This window comes from Scardinius erythrophthalmus (genome assembly GCF_964197995.2).
Source record: "Scardinius erythrophthalmus genome assembly, chromosome: 1".
Lineage (NCBI taxonomy): Eukaryota > Metazoa > Chordata > Actinopteri > Cypriniformes > Leuciscidae > Scardinius > Scardinius erythrophthalmus.
Genome location: NC_138221.1, coordinates 30,022,276 through 30,041,150, shown reverse-complemented (window position 1 = coordinate 30,041,150; position 18,875 = coordinate 30,022,276). Strand labels below are relative to the sequence as shown.

Below are 18,875 nucleotides of genomic sequence, written 5' to 3'. Positions count from 1 at the left end.
TTCATGTCATGAACAAATTTGTTTTTGTGTTATTAATATTATTTGTATTTGTGTGTTCAAATGTTATTAATATTATTTTATAAAATATACACAATTTTAAATCTACCCCAGAGTCATTCTTGTGTCTTCCCTCTGTAGTGGTTGATCTAGTGACTGAAAAGGCAATACCATGATTCCTTAATTCATTTTTGTTTATTTTACTTGAGTTATTATGTTATGCTAGTCACACTTCAACATTCAGCTAGCAACCAGGTTTAATTGCAAGAAAGTAGTATTTAGGGGTGAAATAACCTGCCTTGTTGCACTTTTTTTTTTTTTTTGGTCCTCCAAAACTCCTGGGACTGCGGTTTTCTGATTCGGTAGGTGGCGCTGTCACAAAAAAAAAAAAAAAAAAAACTAGGGTCCGAACCATAGACAGTAAGGTCCGAACTGTGGTCCTGAAAATACTGGGACCTCCTCCCGACGCTTCACACTCCAGTCCAGTGGATGGCGGTAAGACACATACGTTTGTTTACAAACCACCATTAAACCTCAGAGGAAGAAGATTAGTTTTCAGCATGTTCTCTGCTGGTTTGTCGATGTGCTGGCTGAATACAAACTGTTAGCAATGTACTTTTAGTGTACTAACATGCAAAACAATGTACTTTCATCCTCATAGAAGTGACTAAGTTTTGAAGCAAGCAGGAATATTAGGAAGACTATCAACTGAACTGAGATCTGCTGCTGTGAAGATGGTGTTTGTTAAAGAGGAGAGTGAGGAGGACATGAGTGAACCAGAACCCTGGAGAATAAAACATGAGGAACAAGGAGGTTGGTGTCTATTCTTCATTCATCTTTAATTACTGTTGTGGTACATTAAGATACCAAAGCTTTAGACTCAGTGTGCCCGCAAATCTTATAACGTTGCTTTTTTGGAATCTCAAAACTGTGTTGAACTCGGAGCGTGTGCGACTCATCATACAGATTCCCTTTGTTTTTACATTAGCGTAATATCAAACATTTGTGTGGGACAGGGTTTACAAGTCTTCTTGCGAGTTTTCACCTAAATAAAAGCCCCAATGTAAAGAATAAAACTGGATTAAGTCAAAAATATATTACTATTAATATATTACTGTACCCCCAAATTAAAATGTATTATTCCCTGTAGGCCTAGATTCAGTGGCATATTCCTAAAATCCGAAAAGCTGTGAAATGTGGATTAGACTAATAAATAAATAGGGAATCTGCACTAATACCACTTTTTTCCAGAATGAGGCAGAGACTGATATTTCATTTTTGGTACTCGCCAATACCTGTATTTTCATTGCATTTATAAGTTTTAAAATATATTAGTTAGAGAAACCAAAAGCATATGAATCTCATTTGTTGATTTAATTTGTTTAGCATATATATATATATATATATATATATATATATATATATATATGTATGTATATGTGTGTATATGTATGTGTGTATGTATATATGTATATGTATATATGTGTTCAGTTATTTTCATGCTTAATTATGCCTGTTAAAATGTATTGTACAAGCCTCTGTTACTTTCACTATTCGTTCTATTGTTTGATCATATTTGATCTTTTATCAATAGAAGTAGTATCGAAAACTACTTCTCTCTGTTTAATTCTATGTATGACGAGTTACTCAGGTACCGGGCTACTCTTCAGCGGTGCGACCCGACCGCTCTAAAATAGTCCCAATAAACACACTTTTTAAAGGTGTTCCATATGGATTCAATATAAGACAAAAAGATTCATGACTTACTCGCTTATATAAATTTTTAACACAAAAAAAGTTATGGACTGCAGCTTTAAGTTCATATATTTCTGTCATGCATTTCGCAAAAAGGTTTTGCTGACTATGCATTTTACCTTTGAAATCTAAGACTACTGTAACTGCGTATCTTTCTTACTTCTCATTAGCCACTTTTCCACCATCGGGCCAAACCATTCTCTTTGCTTAACTGCTCCATTCCGATCCGTGCCGGCTGGTAAATATATGGTTTAGTTTTCCACTGTGGAGCTAATAACAAAGCTCTTTGGAATGTAATACAATTGAGTCAGTCATTGCCTTGGTAACACAAGAGTTTACACAGAATATTTGAGCTAACCTAAATAGTGACTGTGTTATGGAGGATGATCAGATATTTCTTTTAATTGTATTATTATTTTGTGTTACTGTATTACTGTACACGCCGCAGGGTATCGGTTGGTATCTGAGAATTTTAATGTGTACGAGTAGTACACAAGTGAAGTATTGGTGCGTCCCTATATAAAAAGGAAATAAATTACTTCAAAATAAAATTTTTATATTCAGGTTTGTTTATACGTGAAAAGTTTTTCCTTTCCTTTTGCCTTAGTTTTTCCAAAGGTGTCAAAATGATTCTTGTTCACTATTATCTGCGAAACCAACTAAAATGCTGTATTATTCATGCCAGGCCAGTAGTTGGCGATGTCACTTTGCCTATAGACTAGGGTTGGGTATCGTTTGGGTTTTTATCGATACCGGTGCCAAATCGATACTTTTAAAACGGTACTTGAACCGATACTTAATTTTTTTTTTACTTGTTATAAACTTTTTTTTTTTTTTTTTTTTTTTAAATAACACTATATTACAATTTTAAAGTATACTTAAATTTGTTTAAATAAGTAGCCTAAATAGAAAACACAACACATTTACATAACAAATTCACAATAAAACCTAAGCCACCTAACGCAACTACGGTAATTTAAGTAAGGGATAATGTAGAGTGAGGCGGTTGTTATAGCGAATACAACCTCGACAGGCTGATCAGGACCCCGACACGAAGCGGACATTATCCCTTAGGCATTATCCCTTATCCATTATCCCGCTACATTATCCATTAGGTATAGCGAATACAACCCCGACAGACTGATCAGGACTTGAATCAGCCTGAAGGGGTTGTATTTGCTATAACAACCACCTCGCTCTACATTATCCTGCTTATTACATGGCTAGTCTGTTCTGTCTCTACGGTTAGAATCCTGCGTCCGTAGCAATGCTCTGTTTTTCATGGCAACTGTGTGTTGTTAGCAGCGGTCTGTTATCAAGAAATAACAGACCGCATTCTACATCAGAATTCCACCAATCCATGTAATAACACTATATAACACTAAAAAACAGTTATAGTACTAATAACAGCCAAGTAGACTCTAGCCTATTCTTGGTTTGCAACAAACAGCTTTAAATTTCAGCAATTCCTTTGCAGAAATATGACCCCGTTTTTGCCTTCTCTGGCAAAATACGACACCTCTCCTGACTTATTGCATGCAAGTGGCACCGAAATCTGCGTTTTGATTGGTCCGGTTACATGCCAGTTACTTGGTTGCATATCGGTGCCTGGTTTCAGTACCCAACCCTACTATAGACTGAACCGGTTTGTGACTGACCGGTTTGTGCTCTAAACGCAATCGGCAAACGTCTGGTTTTTAGTACAATTTTGGCTGATATCTATTCCGGACATGCTCACAAACTGCGTTGCAATTAGGGCTGGGCGATGTATAAAAAAATGTGATATCTCGATATTGTCTAAATATTTACGATATTCGATATCTCTATGTTTACATTTGCTTTTAAATAATAAATAAACACAATTTCCCTTTGCCCCCATAAAAAAATATATATTTAGATAGAACTAGATATAGATATTTAGCTAGTAAATACAAAGTGTTTAGTGCAAATTTAAGCAGTTAAAAAAAATCTAGACCAAGTTATCACTTTCTGCTTTTTATTAAATAAACACATGTAAATGTAACTGAAGTAGTGTAAAACAAGTACAGAAAGTGCATTCTGTCAACTTTTTTAGTGCATGCGATTCCCAATTTACACTGTGAAACTGGGGGAAATAATTAAACTAGGAAGTATTTGTACTTAGTATACTAAGTCTGTCCACTGTCTCTGGTTTAAGAGAAGCTCTGTGGCATGAAACTATGTTCCCACTGGCACTAAAAACCCACTCAGATGGGGAGCTAGTTGCTGGAACACATTGTATTTCTTAGCTAATTTAGCAAATTTGGGGAAATGTGCCTCATGGATGCTCTACCACCTTAGTGGGTTTGTGTCACCATCAGCATCTGCAGCATCTGCAGAAGTAGATTTTCATTTCCTTTTCAATTGCCTCCCTCTGGGACAAAGCCCTAGAAGAAGATAAGGATGTTGCCTGTTTGAAGAAGGTCCCCAATGTCTTGTGTTGGCAAGTAGGGACTCTATCTCATCAACAGCTTGGGATTTTACCTCCTGAATTTTGTTGTCTTCAATATAAGTGATTTTAAACCTTGGATCAGTGAGGGAGCACATGTTCAGCAACCTGCTGGTCTCAGGATCAGAATATTTGTCATTGAGGTACTCAAATTGATCTTTTGATTGATTTGTTGAGTTGTACAGACTATCTTCCTCTTGAGGTGCAAGGATGTCAGTGAGTATTGAACAGAGAAAGCACTGGTTTAGTACAGGAAACTGTGACATAGTCCTCACCTGACAATGCGTCAGTGAAATCTAGAAATGGCCGTAGAGCTTTGTGAACAGACTCCAGGACCTGAAGATCATACCAGGTGGGCACCAAATGTCTTGCTTTTTTATCAGAGGCAAGGACTTTGCTTATGGTTGGCTCATGCTCCAGGACTCGAGCAATCATTTGTTCCCTGGATCCCCACCTGGTATAAGCTGGTGGTTTGGTAGACTGAGATCTCTCTGGACATTGGCAAGTTCTTTTTGCCTTCTCCAGCTCTGTGAGAAGCTGGCCACAATTTTCTTTCACACACCAATACTGCGTTCAATATCACAGATATACATACACACACACACACACACACACACACACACACACACACATTATTGTAGGGCTGTAATCTCCCAGTCGATTATTGGTCGATACGTTCTGGCTCGACCAAAATTCTAATTGGTCGTTTTTTTGCCGCGTTCATTTCATTAGTTTTGCCGCGTTCATTTCATCAGTTTTGCCCACAGATGGTTTTGCCGCATTAATTTCATCAGGTGGAAAGCACTAATTGTTAATGGGGGTGTTTTCAGAGCACCCCTGTTTCACAGGTAACAGTCTGTCCTCAGAACACCCCCCTTGTTTTTACTTCTTTTGGATTAGCCCAACCCAATGGAGAAGAGAGACAGATAAAAGTTCTTTTAGGCAAGTTGTGCCACTCAGCCGCCATCTTGACAAAGCCTCCGGGCAGCTATTTTGGACTAACAAGACCAGGATCCTATCTAATGAATGGGCAGAGAGTCAGAACTGCACTTTCACTGGTCACCGGGACATAAAAACTGCATGTATAGAAACAGCAGTAAAATATGATAAAAATCGCTGAAAAAGTTTGATGACTTTGCTCCAAAATAAGGTTTAAAACCCCTTTTTCCCCGCAGGTTATACTTTTACTACGCATGCGCAAGGGTTCACGACACCAACCTCAACTGTGCACATGCGTCAGTGGAACCAGACGCTAGGCTTAAATGTTCCCTGGCTTGACTTTTAAAAGCAGATAATTGGCTTTCCAGCGTGAGGGGCGGGACGTGCATACAACCGCCATCTTTGCCGTTACGGGTTTTCCTTATATAGTTGTATTGAGGATTGAGGAAGTGGCATGTCTCTTATATAAATTGTCTCTGGACAGATTGAAGAAAGTAGGCTCCCTCTGGGGTCTGAGGTGTTTTCTAGGCCCCGGAGGTGTTTTGACATGTTGGATTTCCGCCATAATTGCAACAAGATCTTTCCTGAACTGTAGCAGCACGCCTAACAGGGAGTTTGTTTAGGTCAGGGCCTGAGAGGAGCACATTGTTCAGAGAAATACCTTGATGTTGCATGCTGGAAACAAATACCACCCGTATTTGTCACGGTTTTTTGGATGATACACTCCGAAGATGGGTAAGTAGTACCAACATTCTTCATCCTCTTGGATAGGTGGCACTCTTTCCGCATGATGGTGCTGAAAGAGCTTCTCCATCAAGGCAGAAAACTGTTCCTTCATCTCAGGGTTTTTACTTTTGCATGTGATGCAAATAATTAAGGTGAGACAAAGCTTGTTCCCGATTTTTTGGGAGTAATGATCTGGGTGACCTGAATGGCAAAGTGTCCATTGTCAGTGTCCTCTTTGCTCCGCAATATATTTTTCACTGTGTGAGAACGTGGAGTGAGAGCGGAATGGCTTGTCGGGTCTTTGTGAAAGGTCAATTTCAAATCATTTAAATCTGTGGACTCGGATGTTAAGGACTTGGACTCGACTCGGACTCTACAAAGATGGACTCGGACCCAACACTAGTAAAAACGAACTGATGCTTTGAAATATTAAATTAAAACCGCCAGTAGATGGCGGAAAGTCACTGTCTTTGAGTGACTCATCAAGTCATTCATTCATTCATTCATTCAGTAACGAAGCAAGTGGCTGTAATTATAAATGAATCATTGACTCTCACAGTTTGTTCAAAGCCACAGATTCGTTCACAAACACTGCTGTGGCTTTCGTTGGAGCTATTTTGTTGCAAAAAAGACTGACAATAGCCTACTGTTTTTTTTTTAAATGATCATCACTTAATATTAATATCTTTTGTTTGTTGAACTGTTGTATAAAATCACTGTCACATTTTTAATCGTGTGGATATTTGCATAATATGTGATCAACATTATCTGTATCGAAGAGAGTTTGAATATTAAATCGATCTCAATGCACAGTCTAGTGTCTATATTTGCTCTTTGTGCTAGTAATAAATCCCCACTTTTAAAAAGGTAGGCTACATTGTCGAGAACGGCAGTATATAGACAGTGGGCCAAGTCCGTCTATCTCGTTTAGTTTTTGATTTGACAGTTACCCAGCAGCTGTCTGGCTCATTTTTTTAATTTGTCTGTATGAATAATTCACAAAAAGATTACCGATTGTTTCCAACGCCAATTGTTGCACATTAAAGTATAAAAATAGATTTAATTTCGCTAGCTGATCACAAACGTTGGCCGGAGTGAGATCCAATCAACGCTCGTGTTGTTACCTTGTTGAATTGATTTGGCCAATCACGTTATTCGTTGAACCGGCGTCGCGTCAGTCTGAAGCCAAATCAACCCACCCTGGAGAGACCGCGTGTCTCGGCAAGACAACGTCAAGGTAAGATTTGTTTTGCAATGATTATAAACCCCTATATCTTAATGCTTTTCATATAAGTTGTATTTAAGACTGCAAGCTATAAAATGTTTTTTTGATGAAAACAGTAACGTTAGCCACTAGGGGTGTAACGATACACTCAGCTCACGATTCGATACGTATCACGATACTGGGTTCACGATACGATATGCATCACGATATTTTGAACAAAATTAAAAAATTCAACTGAAAATCAAATAACAGATTTATTTAACATTAACAGTGTTCAATAACTGTCTTGTTATACATGCAACTTAAAGAATATACAATACTTCAATATAAATCAAGATTTAGTTTACCTTCAGTACGTAAATAAATTAACAATGACTACTAGGTGTCACCGACCAATAAAACTGAATTGTATCATGAAATTAAAATTAGGATAGCCCAAGAGAGAACTTCTTTAAGCAGTACAAGTGCAACAAAAAACACATCAAGTAGTGTCCTGTTCAAGTAATTTCAACACAAACAGCTTTGGGTTTTTTTTTAGGTTACTTACAGGTTTTTTTGCAAGAAAACCAGCATATCTACATTTTCTGGCAGCAGCTGGGATCTTTGCGCATTAACAATATTCCCTGCTGTCGAAAAAACACGTTCACTAGGAACAGAAGTTGCTGGAACTGTGAGGTAAGCCTTTGCAAGAGGTGAAAGAAGTGGGTACATTTGAGCATTTTCTTTCCACCATTTCAGTGGACAGCTAGTGAGGGGAATAGAAGTGTCCTTTTTGTACATGTTAATCTCTACTTCTATCCTACTTTTGGACTGGGTGACTGGTGGTTCAGAAAAAGTTGCACCAAAGAGCTCTTCCAGTGCTGTCTTTTTACTAGGTGGCTGTTCTGGCTCAACTCTGTGTGCTGCATCTCTTTGATCTGCTGCATCAGTGGGATCTCCATCACTGGCACCTCCCTCCTTCGTTTGCTTCCCAGTGACAGCCTTAAAATAAAATAAAATAAAATAAAATAAAATAAAATAAATAAAATAATTAAGGTAAGGTATACTAGTAAGTAAGTGTAGTTTCAAGTACATACACAAAATGTGTGCACAAAATAGGTTACACAAACATGCAATTAGAGTGACAAACACAGACAAGTGCAAATACATAGATTCTCAGACAATTTGTAATGCAGACATACCTGCTGTAACTGGTTTGATTTGTTTTTCAACCGGTGGAAAACCTCTTCACGTTGTTCAGGGAGTAAGTGGGGCAATGACCGAAATCTGGGGTCCAAGGCAGTACCCTCTAGTAGATAATCCTGTTCCTCTGTGAATCTGCTTGAGAGGTTTTGCAGGATGGCTGTCTTCATGTTAGCAATAGTTGTGGAGTCTTTCTCGTCCGGTGTCATGCTCTGTTCGATCATGGCTTTCAAGGGCAATATGAGTGACAGCGTGGGGCTCTTTTCATCAGACAGGACAGTGGTGGCTTTTTTTAGCGGTTTAAGAAGGTTTACGATTTCTTCGGCGTCACTGATGTCAGCGCTATCCATAGTATCGAGTTGACGTGCATTTTTGCGCACCTCAGTGCTCAAGAGGGCTGCCGTTATCGCAGCTTGTTGCTCGAGATAGCGTTCCAGCATCTCCATTGAGCTGTTCCAGCGTGTAACAACATCCATGAGAAGCTTGTGTGATGCGATCTCAAGCATATTTTGCTTTGCCGCGAGCACAGCTGTTGCTGTGGTACTGCGGTGAAAGAAAGCCACGACTTTCCTCACGCGACCCAGCAAGCGACTGACGCGGGGAACATTCAATCCTGCTTGCGAAGCAAGATTCAAAGTGTGTGCAAAACACTTAATATGCGGTGACATCCCTGCTTCCCTCACTGCCACAACCATGTTGCGTGCGTTGTCTGTAACGACAGCAATGCTATGAGCAGATCTTTCAAGCTCCCACTCTTGTATGGTTGCTTTTAAGACATCAGCTATGTTTGTACCAGTGTGCGACTCGAAAAGCGGGCGAGTCTGAAGCACAAAACTTTTCATTTCCCACTCTGTGGTAATAACATGCGCTGTGACTGTGATGTAACTCTGAACAGCCCGCGAAGTCCATCCGTCAGTTGTTATCGCCACACTCTCAGCATTTTTCAAAACATCCGTCACATTTGCTTTAACTTCGTTGTACAGGGCTGGAATTACCTCCTGACTGAAGTGCGGGCGTGACGGAATATGATACCTGGGCTCCAGTACCCTCACCAATTCGCAAAATCCAACATTTTCGACGACCGAGAATGGCCTCATGTCTTTTGCGATAAAAACTCCGATGCACCTGGTTATTTCTTGAGCTTTTGCACTTGACTGAGACCATGTTGAAGCAAAACTACGTTCTAAAGATATTTGGCCTTCTTTCACTCTCTTTTTCGCACCCGGTTGCAGGAGTTTCTCTTTGTGGTACCGTTTTAAATGACACATCATATTTGTAGTGTTCGACGTCGTGTATAACAGTGTTTGTTTACAGTGTTTACACACAGTTCGTGTTTTGTCTGTTTTTTTACCGTCCTCCTGTCGAGTAACTGGAAAACCAAAATGCTGCCAGACGTCAGACTTGTAAGTGGACGGAGCATCTTCTATTTCAATTACAATTTCAGATGAAGTCGAACTCATTTTGCCCTGCTACTGCTCACAGTTCAAGCGATTCTTCATTTGAGCCTGAATGCAAGCGTGACGTATGACGCGGCTGCGGTAGCTCAACCAATAGGATAAAACGGACGTCAAATCATAAAAAAAAAAAAAAAAAAAAAATTGTTGAATATCGTCATAACTCTACGATACATATCGTGACATTTTTGCATCGCGATAAATCGTACCACGATATATCGTTACACCCCTATTAGCCACGAAAGAATGTGGGTAGTGGAGCAGTAAAGCTGACGTTAGGTCTAACGGTATGCTGCTTAGGCTAATCCAAAATAATCATTCGGTACATACACAATGAACTAAGCAAAGGGTATTCAAATACGGGATAATTACGGGAAAAATATTTAAACGGGAAGACAGCAGGAAATAAGTCTGACTAGTAAGGGAGAATCACGGGGTAAACGGTATTGGTTACAGCAAGCTACCTATAGGCTACAAGTAAGCTAGACTAATTATCAGCTAAAAAGAGTGCAAACCAAAACAAAGAAATTATTTCAAATCAACTTTATAGTGGTAGTCATGGAGTTATTTAAGACAATTATGGTTGATTGTCACGATTGATAGTGGTTGGGCTTCACCTACATAACAGAACAGGTATACTGTATGGTGGAAAAATATTTTAGTTAAAGATGGCTGTTTTTGAGTTATTTAACAAAATTATTTGTGGTCAGAACTGCAGTAGTCTTGGCAAGCTCGTTTAAGATGGTTAGCATCTTAATACAAATGTCAAGATGAAAAGTGTGATTTAAAATGAGTAATGTGCGCTTTCTGTGTTTATTTATCTGAATATAATTCAGTTGTTTATCTAACACAGACACGGACAGGACAACATCATATCTCTCCACACCCAAATGACTACAGAGGTGATCGTTGACAATCATCACATCAACAGCACCATGATGGAGCAGGTCAAGATCACGGAGTTGCTTAGTATCCACATCACAGATGACCCATCTTGATCTATCGACACCACCAACAGAACCTGGCCAAGAAAGTCCAAAAACCTCTGCACTTCCTCCCACAGTTGAGGAAGGCTCATCTCCCAAAAATCCATCCTCTTAACTTTCTATAGGGGAATCATAGAGAGCCTCTCCCTTCCACGCCCACCCTCCAGTAACCTAAGGGCAGCTGATTGACTCTTGCACAAATACACTGGTAGTTTACACTATGATGCCGCTACATTGGTTTATTTTGAAATTTGCTATGAACATTTGACCCCACTTACACACAAATTGCACTGCCTTTTGCTGCTTGTCATGTCATCCACTTACACAATAACACTATATTAATTAGGGATGAGTCACGATTTTCGAATATTCGATTAGCTGATTTTATTATAGAATAGGATGTGCGGGATGATTGTCTTTAAAAAATCCCCATGTTTTAGTTGTGGTTATAAGTTGCAATCCTAAATTCACATAAAAATTTTATACATTTAATAAATATATTCTTAATATTTGTTGTTTTCGTTTCTATGTTTGAGCTTATTTATCTCAATATTAATAACAGTCTGGTTAATTTTGAGTCTTGAATTGTAAACTCTCAAGGGTTGGATTTTTAAATATATATTGGTTGTCTATTCAGAATGACTTCTGAGCAGCTACCTTTTTATTTTGGGTATGTCATGAATGCATCACTTGCCAAAATTGGGGCTGACTAGTAAGGGGTTAAACTTATATAAATTAAACGTATGTTTAAGTTTTTTAACTTATATTTAAGCGTCACACCGCTCCGCTTTATTCATATGCTCTCATTTTATTAATACAAATAATTTAGTAGCCTATCCTTGCCTTGTTTTTGAATGAATAAATCAAATTTTTTTTCTCAATCTTTTCCACTGGCCAAATAGTATTTTTAATTGATTTCTATTTTTAATGGCAACAGATAGACCTTGTTGTGCATTATTTGCACGAAACCATTTTCTCAGACAATCTGCTATTATCATAAGCAATTAGTTAAAACATTAAAACACAGCATGCCAGAGGAGAAGTGTTCAAAAGCATTGCATCTACAACAAATATTTATATTTATTGAATATAAAAATGTTGTAACTTCTCAGTATTTATTTCATGTAGTTAAAGTGTTTAACACCATTAATGAGAATGGCATATTTAATCTAAATGTTTATATCAGAGGTAAAACATGTATTATTTTATTTATTTAAACCGTTATTGTGAACATGCACTGTATTTATGATTAGGACTTTACAGAGATTTACGGTTTTACTTCATCTGCCGTTAGACAAGCTATGCGTCAGTTTCACTATATGGCCCAGCTTTCTGGTCACTGACAAAGATTATATTCCTCCGCTGTAGAATCTGTGTTCATTATTTACATTGGTTGTCAAGGAAACGGGAGGTTTTCTGACGTTATGATTAGTACTCCTGCTTCTTTGCCGGTTTAAAAAAGTAAGAGTTTGTAAGGACATTTTGCGTCAAATGTGCATACAACAAAGTTGGAAACAATGTCTATAGTACTTATACGATTTTATTACATGACCTCAGCAAAAAAAAACGTAGACAGCTGTGAGGTAAGTATTAAATTCGTAATTTCGAGGTCCGGCCCACCGCCTAATAGTGCGATTTGCCAAGGCAGCATAATCTGCACGTAACCTACAGTATCATATGCACACTACTTGTGTGAATGCAGTTAGTTTTGACCGCAAAAGATGAGGTAACTTGATCAGATGTCATGTATTTAACGCATTTTACCTGATAGAAATACATGCTCAGTTTTAATGTTATTTTTAAGGTGTGGTAGAATTAAATGAATGGCAAAACTCAGCATTTTGTTTGCATACCCCCTTCTGTTACCTCGTGTATCCCAGTTTGAGAACCACTGATTTACACGACAATGTTTTGGGAGCCTGAAAATGCAAACTTTTAAAAAGGGGTTGCAAGTTTCAATGTTTTCAAACTACAAAAATGCTAATTTGTGTAAATTGTGAGTTTGTGACATCATGTGTATTACATTACATTTCTTTACAAAGTGACATCTCCAACTACTGGCCTGGCATGAATAATACAGAATATTTAGTGGATTTGTCATCTGTACATGAAACTTTTAAAAAAAAAACCAAAGGAAAATCTTTTAATGTTTTAGTATGTTGTTGTCGTCGTGTAAATTTATCATAATTTAATTTTTTTTATTCGATTTTCATCGTTTAAATGTTTTCATTTCAGGCCTGATGAAAGTGAAAGAGGAAAGACAAGATCTGAATGAAGTGGAGGAGAAATATCAGCATCAGAAAGCTCAGGCTGCTGGAGAAAAATCAACAAGTTGCTCCAAAACTGAAAACGATTGCTCACAGAGCAGCATTCAAATAACAGAAGTCAACAAGCCTTTCACCTGTTCTCAGTGTGGAAACACTTTCAAACATAAAAGAAGCCTTATGACTCACATGATAATTCACACTGGAAAAAAGCCTTTCACCTGTTCTCACTGTGGAAACACTTTTAAATATAAAGGAAGCCTTAAGAGTCACTTGTTAATTCATTCTGGAAAAAGGCCTTTCATCTGCCATCACTGTGGAAAAAGTTTTACACATAGAGGACACCTGAATGATCATTTGGTAATTCACACTGAAGAAAAGCCTTTCACTTGCCCTCAGTGTGGAAACACTTTCACACGTAAAGTAAGCCTTAAGAATCACATGCTAATTCATGCTGGAATAAAGCCTTTCATCTGCTCCCAGTGTGGAAAGAGTTTTACATATAAAGGAAATCTTACTGATCATTTGGTAACTCACACTGAAGAAAAGCCTTTCACCTGCACTCAGTGTGGAAAGACTTTCACACGTAAAGAAACCCTTGAGAATCACATGAGAATTCATGCTGGAATAAAGCCTTTCAGCTGCTCCCAGTGTGGAAAGAGTTTCACCAGTAAACAAGGATTTAATTGTCACATGAGAATTCACACTGAAGCGATGCCTTACGCATGTCATCTGTGTGAGATGAGATTTAAATGGAACTGTGGTCTCACAGTTCATCTGCACCGATCTCACTCTGCCGTAAAGCCATTTAAATGTGATCACTGCAGTAAAACATTTGCTTTGCCATCATTACTGAAGAACCACCAGAAAGTTCATACAAATGAGAAGCCACACTCCTGTCCTGTTTGTGGAAGGAGATTTCTAAGGGTTGACTCCTTGAAAAGGCACCAGAAAATAGTACACAATAATGTGAAAACTTGTGTGCTGTGAGTGTAGGAGAAGCTTTAATACAGCCGAGTCCTTGATACCACACCAATGCATCCACAGAGGTCGGTAGTAACGAAGTACATTTACTCCATTTACTTTTTTTCAACGTTTGCACCTTGGAACCTATTTCAAGGTTTGTGTTCTAGAGGCACTAGGCACTGTTGTTGTGCGGATGAGTGGACCAGAGAGCATTAAGGATTTTCTTTTAGAACGGTGTCTTTGTGTTAGCGGCCCCTAAGTTAATAACTAATGATCTTTGCAATGGAAGTGAATCAATCTAAACTAACTTTAGCTGGACAATAACTTTATTCTAGAGCTGCTGTAAAGCCAAAACAATCGGTTACTCTTTAATTTCCTATTATCACTGTAAAGCTGCTTTGAAACAATCTATATTGTTAAAAGCACTATATAAATGAAGGTGACTTGACTTTACATTACATTGAGTAATTTTTTGGAAAAACATTACTTTTAAGAGTAGATTTCAATGTGGGTACTTTTACTTTAACTTTTCAAACGGGAAAAACAAAAAACTGTACTTTTACCTTATTTACGCTGGGCTACGTGCCTGCCTACACGATACCACTACTACAAAGTATGACATTGTTTTTTTTACATATATCTTAATTTATACATTAAATAAGAGTAGTAACTGAGAGTGAATCAGGTATAAGTTACTCATTTAAAACTGTGAATAGAGCCAAATTCCAAGTCAACATGCAGGACCATAATAAGTGATCTGTCATTTGGGACGCCATTCAGTCTGGAAACGAACTGACTCTTCTACATATAACACAACGAACACATGTGAGTTATGGTCCCAACTAGAGAATGAACAAAAGATGTTTTAAAAGATGGATTGGTTTGGAGATGGCACACCTTGAGTCTCACGAGGAACACCATAAGTCGACGCCAAGGATTTTTTTGATCCCCAAGACAGAGATTTAAAACAGACCTTTTTTTCTTCTTAGACCTCTGAGTGACCTCTGGAATGCAGGACCCTTTCTAAAATCCATATAGACTGCCTTTACCTATCAAAATGCATCAGATACTTTTTTTAAAACAACATTTCATTACACAATTCTACATAATGTCTGTAACACACACATTTGACTATCATGTTCAATGATCACTCATTGTTTATGGTCATGGAAGCATGGAGTGTCATATCAGCGTGAATGATTTCTCATTTCTTGAATTATTGTATGAATCAAATGTTTGTAAAATGTATTGTACTCTTAACATATACACTAGTTTCAAAACTCGGGACCACAAACAAAGCATTAGATGAGGTTAGAAGAGAAGACAGACAGAGATCAGATAAAAATGGGTTAAGAACGAGCAGCTTCATGCAAGCCTTTTCTTTCTTTTCTTTTCCATTGAGAATCTATTTATAATATTATCTACTTAATATTTTTACTGCAAAGCTTTAGTCAACGACTCTATAGTCTTTGCCCGCCTCAAACTTCAGCCAGATACTCTGCTTCCATTTATCCACCAAAACACCAGAACATGATTGGCTTCCCGAGACGTCACTCCAGACCAACTAGACCTTGAAACTGGGAAACCCCCTTGGCAGCAAACCACACCTTCCCGGATCCCCATTCAAAGATCAGCACCAATGCAAGTAACACCTCCATTCTAGCCAAACTGGTGCATTTATCAAATTTAAAGGATTAGTTCACTTTTAAAAAAAACTTTTGCTGATAATTTACTCACCCCCATGTCATCCAAGATGTCCATGTCTTTCTTTCTTCAGTCGAAAAGAAATTAAGGTTTTTGATGAAAACATTCCAGGATTTTTCTCCATATAATGGACTTCAATGGGCCCCAAACGGTTCAAGGTCCAAATGACAGTTTCAGTGCAGCTTCAAAGGGCTTTAAACGATACCAGACGATGAATAAGGGTCTTATCTAGCAAAACGATCGGTCATTTAAAAAAATGCGCGTTCGTGACGTCACGTAATACGCAATTACGTTGAAAAGGTCACGCTTGACGTAGGCGGAAGTACAGAGTCAGTGTTTACAAATGTGCGGAAGGAGGACCATATACACATATTCAAATGTCTTTGTGTCAGTTTATCGTTTAAAATGCCCATTTCGTGTGCGTATCCTGGGTGTTTTAATATTAAAAAGCCTAAAAGAAAATTTTCGTCAGGACAGAAAAGCGTGACCTTTTCAACGTAATTGCGTATTACATGACGTCACGAACGTGCATCACAGAACAGAGCAAGGTGAGCATTTGTGCTTATAAAACTTAAACTTTTTTATTTATTTTTGAGAAAATAAATTATTATTCATCGTCTGGTATCGTTTAAAGCCCTTTGAAGCTGCACTGAAACTGTCATTTGGACCTTGAACCATTTGGGGCCCATTGAAGTCCATTATATGGAGGAATGTTTTCATCAAAAACCTTAATTTCTTTTCGACTGAAGAAAGAAAGACATGGACATCTTGGATGACATGAGGGTGAGTAAAGCATCAGCAAAAGTTTTTTTAAAAGTGAACTAATCCTTTTATAACCCTGCCTTAGAACCGATAGAAGGCTTAAATGAATGATTTATTTTTTTCAGGTCAGGTCTCAAAGTGCATATATTGCTAGGAACTTGGGATTTCATAATTTCACTTTCTTAAATCATTCTTTCCTAACTTTCTCTCTTTCTGCAACTCGTGTGAATGTGTGTGCCTGTGTATGCGTTAAAGGAACATGCTGACTTTTTGGGACTTTAGCTTATTCACCCTATCCCCCAGAGTTAGATAAGTCATACATACCCTTTTCATCTCCGTGCAAAGGACTGCTACTTCTGCGGAGTGATTTACTCCAACTCTGAGCGAACTCTCTGCTCCTCACCACGGGGCTTCTCAGGTGCTGCGAGCAAATCACTCCGCCCAAGTAGCAGTGCTTTGCCTTCTGAGAATATAGTTCCTAGTATGTACTGTATACGGTTAGAAGATGGCTGTGCCTCATGTGACCTTGTTATTTGTACACACTGTGACTATACAAATCACAACATGTAAATAGAAAAATGTTGGTGTTATTTTGTCACATATTGGGAGCAGTATGCTAGCTGGAGCCGTTTACCTTCAGTCTTTATGCTAAGCAAGGCTAGCATTGGGGGCGCAAGTCAGAGTTACGGCCCGCACGGAGATGGAAAGAGTATGTATGGACTTATCTAACTCTGAGGGATACGGTGAATAAGCTAAAGTCCCAAAAAGTTGCCATGTTCCTTTAAATGTTAGTTTTAAGTGTTATAACAATCAATAAAGTCTTGTTTGGATTTAAAGAGAAGTGTGTTGTGTTATGTGCTTACTAATTTAAGAACTTAATATGCTGATCTTGTTACCGTGCTAATAAATTGTGTTTTCATTATAGTTTGGATATTGGCTACAAAGTGGATAGTTACGGCCCGTTCAATTGAGCACTGGACGATTCATTTATTCTACCATAAAATAAGTTATTTTTTCAAAATTTCCTATACATTAATTAATAATAATCCCCTTTGAGCTCAATTGACCTGAGCAACTTATTTTTACAAAGAAGCAACTTTAAAAAAAAAATATTTGTATGTACAATCTATATTTTCTCTCATAATCTTGATTTTGTTACTGAGGCATTTTCTTTTCACTATGTGTAAAATGTAAAAATAGATATGAAAATAGTCTAAGAGGTACTCGACTAAGAGGATTAGTCAACCAAAATTTTACTTGTTGTTTAGTCGCAAAAAAAAAAAAAAAAAACTTCACAGGAAGTGGCAAAGTCATGCAATCCGTGAGGATGTCAACAGTGGTAATTACAGTGTCGGGCAGTAAATCCAAACGTCGCCTATCTGAACTGTCTTACGGGTTTGGAACGATGTGAGGGCGAGTAATTAATGACAGAATTTTCATTTTTGGGTAAACACCCTTTAAATGACCGACTACTAGTCGACTAGAAAAATCTTTAGTCGGGGACAGCCCTACATTGTTTTCATGTAACACTGCTACATAAACAAATCTATTCTATACATACAAATGTGCATATTCCTTCTCTGTGTACTAATATTGGTTCCCAGTAAACGTTTACCTACCGTTGAAATCTCCCAGCCAGCACAGCCAAGTCGGGCCCAGATAAGTTGCACATGGGCTGTCTAACTGGTGAAAACCAGTTAGACTGGACAGTTTTTACCTTAGTTTCCATTTAGGCCCCACATGGGTTAGCCCAGATGAGTTGAAATGCACTCTGAATCAGTGTTGGAGTTAATTAGATAATTCAGTGATTAATTGAGTGATGATTGAGCATTAGTGATGGACAGCTGCTGATAACAAGCAGAATCACTGAAGGAAAGAGGAACGAGCAGAAAAAAAGAAGAGATGAGCAGAAACAACTACAACTGCCTTAGATGAAATCAGCTGAAGATAAGAATACATTAAATCTTTTAAGATATTCAGCGAAGGATGTTCTTTTTATTTATTTTATTGACTCTTACTAATGGAGGGTTTGGAGGTGGAATGGAGAAAAACAGACTCTGGCTCATAAAGATGGTGAGAGCCAGCAGGATTATCATGATAGAGCTAATTTCTTTATTGATCAGTTTTCAACATGGAAACTTCTCCCTCTGTCCGGGCAATCTGACAGCTGAAGCCAGTGGAGACCGGGCAGAAGAACTGACTGGTATTGGCGGAGGAGGGGGAGGGGGAGGGAGGCTGGGTGGGATCAGCCACGACAGAGACTTGGAGCTGGGCTCACCTATACGACACCTTTGACGTGCACATATTTATACTTGAACCTGTTTATACATTATACATAAACATAATTAGCAGACTTATGGAACACTCACACACACATAAATAGCCTATAAACAGCTTATTAACACATGAATACAAATTTACACCATTGCATAAACTTAAATTCTGATG

General features: G+C 38.1%; 2 protein-coding genes across 3 annotated transcripts in view; both read left to right on the top strand.

Annotated features, from left to right (window-relative positions):
* Positions 1–18,875, top strand: part of LOC308691971 (uncharacterized protein) — a 135,501-nt gene that overhangs the window by 70,903 nt on the left and 45,723 nt on the right. The window lies entirely within an intron of this gene.
* On the top strand, positions 500–15,735 carry LOC308702548 (uncharacterized protein). Of its 2 annotated transcripts, none has more exons than XM_081385491.1 (2): positions 500–810; positions 12,967–15,735. In XM_081385491.1, the coding sequence occupies exons 1-2, from the start codon at positions 732–734 to the stop codon at positions 13,983–13,985; spliced, it is 1,098 nt and encodes a 365-aa protein (XP_081241617.1). In that variant the 5' UTR covers positions 500–731; the 3' UTR covers positions 13,986–15,735. The 2 variants fall into 2 exon arrangements, 1 of the variants encoding a protein (XP_081241617.1); XR_014031621.1 differs by lacking the exon at positions 12,967–15,735 and adding an exon at positions 10,599–11,292 and having other exon boundaries at positions 537–810.